Source organism: Vigna angularis, chromosome 8, assembly GCF_016808095.1.
Source record: "Vigna angularis cultivar LongXiaoDou No.4 chromosome 8, ASM1680809v1, whole genome shotgun sequence".
In the NCBI taxonomy this organism is placed as follows: Eukaryota; Viridiplantae; Streptophyta; class Magnoliopsida; order Fabales; family Fabaceae; genus Vigna; species Vigna angularis.
The window spans coordinates 29164636-29173114 of record NC_068977.1 but is presented as its reverse complement, the minus strand read 5'-3'; the positions used below and the strand labels follow the sequence as shown (position 1 = coordinate 29173114).

Below are 8479 nucleotides of genomic sequence, written 5' to 3'. Positions count from 1 at the left end.
ATAACTTTTTTCTGATTGGTTACAATTAAGTAGTATACTATATTTTGATAATATTTTAATATTATTTATGAATTATTATGTGATTGGTCTTAAATTATTATTTATAATTAATTATAATAATTAAAAATAACAAAAAAACACGTGGGTTAAAATGTTATGAAAAAGAAGATATGATGTGAAAGCATGATTATACACAAAATTATTAACAGATAATTATTCCTTTTAAGAGGAAAAACATTGATGGGTTACATATATGATGGAGAAGATGGGAGAAGCAGAAAATCAATCATATGTTCCCAAATGGTCCCCAGTTTCTTTATTGAACTTCACATCATGACTTTTGCTGTGCAAGTTCTGTCACGAAAGAACCAACCATTGTGACATACATAAACAAACCGACACATTACCAGCACATTATTACAAAATCCACGAGTGATCACAATCTTGAAGCAGAAGCCAATGATGAATTTTCTGAATGGAACCATCTCCCCGTGGTTCATCATTCCCATGCTAGCTTTCTTCATCTCACTAGCCTTTCCCACCATACTCAATCTTCTATCCAAACTCAACTCAAAATCAGCAAAAAACTTACCACCATCTCCACCGAAGCTTCCAGTAATAGGAAATCTCCACCAACTTGGCAACCTCACTCACCACACTCTCCAATCCTTTGCCCAAACCTATGGCCCTTTGATGGTGCTCCACTTTGGGAAGGTGCCAGTTCTTGTGGTCTCAAACGCCGAAGCAGCACGTGAGATTCTGAAAAACCAAGACCACGTTTTCTGTAACAGACCACATCGTAAGATGTTTGATATCTTCTGGTATGGTTCGAGAGATGTGGCATCTGCTCCATATGGGCACTACTGGAGGCAGGTGAAGAGTATCTGTGTGTTGCATCTGCTGAGTGGGAAAAAAGTTCAGCGCTTTCGTAGAGTGAGGGAAGAGGAAGCTATGATAATGGTAGAGAAAGTTATGGAGAGCTGTGGTTCTCTGAAGGCAGTGAACTTAACTGATTTGTTCTCTGATGTGACGAATGATATAGTGTGTAGGAGTGTTATAGGAAGAAGATATGAAGGGAGTGTTCTTAGGGGGCCAATGAGCATGTTGGAAGAGTTTTTGGGGGCTTCTGTTATAGGGGATTATATACCTTGGCTTGATTGGGTTGGAAGAGTTAATGGAATGTATGGTAGGGCAAAGTGTGTGGCTAAACAGCTTGATGAATTTTTGGATGAGGTTGTTGATGAACATGTTCGTATGAGAAATCATGATGGTGATGTTGTTAATGGTGGTGATATGCAGAATGATTTTGTTGATATCTTGCTGGAGATTCAGAAAACAAGCTCCACAACAGATTTTCAGGTTGATAGGACTATCATGAAGGCTTTGATCATGGTAAGAGTATCTATCTATCATGCTTTGTGTTTTAGTTTTATGTATTATATACGAAAAAGATTATTATTATAACTATACTCCTTATTACACATTTTTCTCACTAATTTGAAGAGATGATGAATGATAGAGGATACAAAAGAGTGTGGTATGCTTAATTTGAACAGATTAATTGTAGTGTTAAATTATACAAAAGTTTTCTATAACGACCTATTCAGAAAAGTGAGAGAAACAAAGGTATGATAAATAATATGATTTAATAATAATAAAAAAAACTAACCAAAATAATAATTAATTGAGTATGAATAAGATGCAAGATAGATTGTCGGACTGACTATATTTTAAATATTATATATTCCCTTTCCCACCTTATATCTTTTTAAGTGTGGTGGAAAGTTTTCTTAAAAATAAAAAATGTGATGAATTTTATTAATTTTAATAAAAATATTATTGGTTTAGATAAATTTTGATCTTTAATAGGACATTTTTTTATAAAATCTAATAATTTCTTTTAAAATTGGATACTTAAATTTATAAATATTGGACTTTAGTCACTCAAAAAAATATTTATTTATATTTCATTAATAATTTTATAATTTTAAATTATCTCTAAAATATTTTTATTTTGTTTTTAAACTTTATTTCTTGTCACAATAAAATTGATATATTTTATTATATGGTGATTATCGTGTTAGTGAAAAAAAAACATCAAAGAAATCATTCAACATATCATATACATATATAATAGAATAAACAGCAAAGCCTTAAATATTTTTTTAATTTATAGATATCTAATTTGAAGTAAACAAGAGTTAGATATTAAAAAATAAAAGTTGATCATATATAAGATATTTATAAGTTATTTAAATTTTTAATATTTTATTTTTATTTCAACTTTACAATAAATATGTATAATTGTAAGATTAGATGGATACTCAACCAGTAAACAATACAAATCAATTAGTGATACTTTTGAATTTTAAAATTAACTGCAAAATAAAAATATAGTACCAAAAATAGGAATCTTTTCTTACCAACTACATTTTTTTTATTTTTTGTTTTGGACTTCATACCTACTACATTATCTGGTCGAGTTTCATCCACAAAACTAAAGAACTGTACTGTGCTATCTGTTATGAAAAGCTTATCCAACAAAAGTTGCATTGATCAATGAGGATAAGAGTTGGACTCAATGAGTAGGACAGAGACTAAGTCGCAAAATAAAATTTTTATATTTATTTGAGAATAATGATATTTTCATAATATTTTTTTGACAATATTTTAATATCATTTACGTGTCATTATGTGATTGGTCCAAAATTACTTCTCAATCAATAATAATTATCATAAACACCAATATGAACTAATCAGAGAATAATACATAGATAATGTTAAAATGTTGTCAAAAAAATGTTGTCAAAGTATTATTCTCCTTTATTTGATTTTATTTTTTTTTATATTTGAAAATACAAAATTCATTCTTTATCTTTAAAATGTATATGAAAGTGTAAATTAATTCACCTTATCATTATTCCTTACACAAAATCAAATAGCTTGAAAACTCAGTTGGCACAAATATACATAAAAAATTACAGGGAATTAATTTATTACAAACAAAATTAGAACATAAAAAGGAAGTGATTTATACAGCAAGTATTTGTTTGTATTATCAATTTAAGAAAGTATTTATTTTTATATATTATTACTTGTATTTAAATAATACATTAAGATATTCAATACTATTTTCTATTTGAGACAAATATACATAAAAAATTATAAGAACTGATTTATTTCAAACAAAAATAGAACCTGAAAGGTAGTGATTTATAATAGGTTTAATAGGTTCGGAGGTCCCTATATTTGTGGATTCGTTTCAATTGGGTCTTCCAATTTTGAAAGTGATCAATTTGGTCCCTAATTTAACAAAATTGAGTCAATAATACCCTTTCCGTTAAATGCAATGGACGTCATTAACTTTTTAAACATGTGGTATGTTGAAGCATCCTTCAAATAAAATTGTGTCACCTGCAAATAAAAGGATGCCTCAACATGCCACATGTTTAAAAAGTTAACGCCGTTCATTATATTTAACGGAAAGAGTATTATTGATTCAATTTTGTTAAATTAGGGACCAAATTGATCACTTTTCCGTTAAATGCAATGGACGTCATTAACTTTTTAAACATGTGGTATGTTGAAGCATCCTTCAAATAAAATTGTGTCACCTGCAAATAAAAGGATGCCTCAACATGCCACATGTTTAAAAAGTTAACGCCGTTCATTATATTTAACGGAAAGAGTATTATTGATTCAATTTTGTTAAATTAGGGACCAAATTGATCACTTTCAAAATTGGAGGACCCAATTAAAACGAACCCACAAATATAAAGACCTTCGAACCTATTAAACCTTTATAATAACATCGAATAAGTTTGTAAAAAGAATACAGAATAGTTTCTTGTAGTACATAATCAGATTTTCAGGTTCCAAAATAACCATTAATTATGAATCATATATTGATGTTCGATTGTTTGATTTCAGGATATGTTTGGTGCAGGAACTGATACCACCCTTGCAGTGTTAGAATGGGCTATGACAGAGCTGTTGAGACACCCAAATGCGATGCAGAAACTACAAGATGAGGTGAGAAGTGTGGCTAGGGCAAAGACTCATGTAACTGAGGAGGATTTGAATGAGATGACATACTTGAAAGCAGTGATTAAAGAGATTCTGAGATTGCATCCACCATCTCCTATACTGATTCCAAGGGAATCCATGCAAGACACCAAAGTGATGGGTTATGATATTGCAGTTGGCACACAGGTACTGGTCAATGCTTGGGCAATTTCCACAGACCCTTCCTATTGGGATCAACCTCTTCAGTTTCAACCAGAGAGATTCTTGAAGAGTTCGATAGATATCAAAGGGCATGATTTCGAATTGATTCCATTTGGAGCAGGAAGAAGGGGTTGTCCAGGAATAGCTTTTGCCATGGTTGTGAATGAGTTGGTTCTTGCAAACACTGTGCAGCAGTTTGATTGGACTGTGCCTGCTGGAGTGGTGGGGGACCAGACATTTTGCTTGTCTGAAACAACTGGATTGACTGTTCATAGAAAACTACCTCTTCTGGCACTTGCATCTCCTCATGTGAAGTCTTCCAAATAACATTGCAAGCATAAACAAAATAAGAGGCTGTCTTATCAGTAATTCTGCATTATCAGAATAAACAAAAAATGTTAAAGAATAAAATCATTGATGTTTATCATTTATCCATGCTTGTACTCCAAAAAAATATGGTGACTTTAGTTTTATTTCCTTGATAACTTGGGATTGTTTAGAGGTTTGAAAAAACTAAATAACCTAATAGACAAGAAAGTAACGCAAGCTATGAGTAATTATACATGGATGTTGCATTGACAATAAAGGAACTGAAACGATGGTAAAAATATATACTTGAATTGTCTTACCTTAGTCGTATGGAAATAATTGACTTTGAGACTGTTTTGTAACACAAATAAATTGACTACCAATCTATTTAGCGATTTATAATGAATTAGTTTAACTAATACAAAAATGTTTGATATTTAAAATAATTTTTAAGTATTTTTTAGGTTATAAACTACTTAGTAATTTGTTATTGTTTACTTAATTTTCTTTATAATAATATTTTTTAGGTTTAATGTTTCCGTAGGTCCCTATTTTGGTCATGAATTTCAAATAGGTCCTCTTTCTTTTCGGCGTATCAATTGAGTCCTTGTTTTTGTAAAATTGAATCAATTACAGGCTTGCCGTTAAATTGGGCAAACGGCCGTTATAGTATTGGTTATGTGGCATGGTTCAGTGCAGTTACTAATCAGACGTGGCATTTAAAACGATTTTTGTATTAAATAATTGGTATGCACACATGTATATTCACTTTTGGGTAAGGGTATACTATGAAAATTGAAAAAATTAAAGGGCAAGACGGCGATGAAGATTGCCCGAGATTTTGAAGAGGCCTTGCGCGGCCTAGGGCTGATGGGATTGACAGCTGCAAAAACCCCCCTCTCATGGGGTCGATCGGTGGTGGCCAGGACCGAGTTACCGCGAAGTAATCCCGGAAGGGCAAGTCCGGTTGAAAGCGTCGGGTCGGTGAGGCGTGACAGTGCGACGGAGGCGGGCCGGTGTAAGGCGAAAATTATAGTGGCACTACTTGAGGATGGCGGATTTAAGGGCGAGGTTGGGGATGAGGGTGGAGAAATCGGGGGTAGTGCCGTCGGGGAGTTGTGGTGTAAAGTTGAGATTTTTACAGGCTTCGACGGAGGAGCGTTCGAAGGAGTGGCCGGAGGAGACGATGACGGGGTCGAACATGAGGGAACGGGAAACGGGGCAGAGGAACTCATCTGGGGGGGTTTGGATTTTGGGTTTGGTTTTAGTGTGAAAGAAGATTTTCTTCCATTTGAGCTTGGGAGTTGCAGTGGTGTTTATCGGTTCTGAATCTTTTGATGTTTCCTTTGGTGACGATGGCCATTTCTTGTGGATGGTGAGCTTCAGCGATTGTTGAATCTCCATGGATGGTTGAGGTTGTGCCCTCTCTCACACCGTTGAATGTGAGAGAGTTAATCGGAGGTTGTCATTGGAGTTCCAAGGATATAAGAACATTGAGCTGATGATGTTACTGAGGTTAGTGTTTTTTGGGCTTGCTGACGTTGAAGAGTAGAGGGTTTTGTGAGTGAAATGATGATTTGGTGTTGGGAGAGAGAGATTGGATTCCTTTGCTTTTGGAAAATCTGCCCAATTGGAAAGGGGTTAAAGGCAAAGTTAAGAACTTGTATGAGCAGTGATGATGATATGAAGAAACATCTTCAACATCAATGCAATGAGCACTGCATTAGCCTGTCATTATAATCAATCAGTATACTCTTCAGAAGTCCATCTAACCAAATTTTCTTTGTTTTTAGTTTTTTATAGGAAACAAAAGTCAAGAGAAATCCCAAAAGGAAGAACAAGTAAAGTTCAAGTCTTTCACTGGAAAGAAGCATAAGTTAATGGATTGATCCTTAATGTAATTTATGGATTTTTAGAAGCATGGTTCTGGGAGTTTTCGTCTTTCTTCAAAACATACTACCTTTACCTATTGTTTGAAATAAATATATAAAATTCTCCAACAACATCACTCCCGTAATTCGAACAAAATTTTCCATGAACCCTAAAACTCATCTTTCCCCCTTCGAGTTCCAAATTTCAGAGAAGAATGGGGCTTTCATCACTTCATTTAATTGGATTTCCCTACTTTGCCCTTACTGAAATTATATTATTACCACTCTGTACACATCATTTCTTAATTCAAAAATTAAAAAAATAAAATTAAACCACGTTTTTAATGCCACGTATATTAAATCTACACTGTCACCATGCCACGTACTACCCTCACTCACGGTGTTTGATCAATTTGACGGAAGAATTTGACGGAAGGCCTGTAATTGATTCAATTTTACAAAAACAAGGACTCAATTGATACGCCGAAAAGAAAGAGGACCTATTTGAAATTCATGACCAAAATAAGGACCTACGGAGACATTAAACCTATTTTTTATATTTAAATATATTTCTTTATTATTTTTAATTAATTTCTCCTCATTTATTATTACTTATTACTTATTTTATTTTTATAAAGATAACTAATTATTGTATCATTTTTTTGATATTTTGTTATGGTTCCTTTTAATTGTGTATGTAGATCAAATTAAAAAAAATATTTAACATTATAAATTTGATTACATGATATTATACTAAAATTACACACAATGAAAACTGTAAAAAAAATAATCACTACAAGAAACACAATAGAGTCGCACATAAAACCACCCAGAAGAGAAAAAGGACGCTCATGGAAGCAAAATAAGGACGGTACCATCCACCTAAAAGAAACTCTTTTATTTATGTAGTTTTATTTTTGCGCCCGAAATAATATGACAGAATCCTCACTTAATTTAATATTTAAATATACAACAAATTTTAATTAATTTTTATAATATAATTTCTTGCTAGCAAAAGTCGTGCCCTCTGTATATTTAGTTTTTAAAAGGTTTAATACATAATTTTATCCCTACTTTTCGGGTTTGGTTCAAACTAATCCTACCTTTTAAAAAAGTTTACTAAGGTCTCATATTTCGTTTAAAAATGTTAAATACTGTCTTTTTCGCTGATGTCGTTAAAAACCTAACAGTGCAGATGCCACCGTGACCAAACCTGAGTGAGCTGTTATGTTTGATGATTACGTGGCAATGTGAAATGAAGTGAGTTGGTGGAAATATTTAAAGTTGAGGTTAGTGTGTCTAATAAAAGGGGTGATTAGGTTTCGTGGAAGTTGTTCCCTTTTTTTAGCACAGTGGTTATGGGTAGATAGAAATGATTTCTTTCCAAGGTTGTTCTTCTTGTGCCAAAACAGGGTGGGAAAGAAATTCGCAATCCGCAAATGATGGTGGTTGGAGGGGAGGTGGGATAATCCCTCGTTGCAAATGTGGTGATTATGCTGTGAGCAAAGTGGCAAGAACTCCACAGAATGTTGGCAGACAATTTTGGGGATGTCGTCATTACAAGGTTTTTTGAATACCCTTGTCACTTTATTTGGAATATTTGTTCATAGATTGATGAGTTAGAACCAATTTTGGTGGCTTATTTGGTGCATTGTTAATCCCTCGACAAGTGTAACCGAATCGTATCAAGTAATAAAATTGGTAAGACCAAGTATCGTTCATCCAAAGGACTCACGGCCTAGACAGTTATGTGATTGGTTGATTATCTAAGACTTGTGACCAAAATATTGTAGGTTTAAAGGCAAAATACTAAAAAGTAAATATGAATGCATGAATTGATCAATGAGCAAGAAGAAACAAAACACGTGGTATGAAACATATGAATGAATATGTTGTTGGGGTTTATCAATTTCATCCTATCCACTCTCATGTATTCTAGAATTCATCTTTCTTCATTAATTGTTAATGTCACTTTCTAAATTACCTTAAACCCGATGTCTCGGTGAAGAAAGCCTAATCATAATCACTAGTTTACAATGTCTTGTCTCCCTAGCAATTACTCATGCATTATA

General features: G+C 33.1%; 1 protein-coding gene across 1 annotated transcript; it reads left to right on the top strand.

Annotated features, from left to right (window-relative positions):
* Positions 1-347: 347 nt before the first annotated feature.
* LOC108345219 (cytochrome P450 736A117) lies at positions 348-4684 on the top strand. Its single transcript, XM_017583800.2, has 2 exons — positions 348-1392; positions 3931-4684. Exons 1-2 carry the CDS (start codon positions 460-462, stop codon positions 4552-4554), a joined length of 1557 nt encoding a protein of 518 aa, XP_017439289.1. The 5' UTR covers positions 348-459; the 3' UTR covers positions 4555-4684.
* The last annotated feature ends 3795 nt before the right edge of the window (positions 4685-8479 follow it).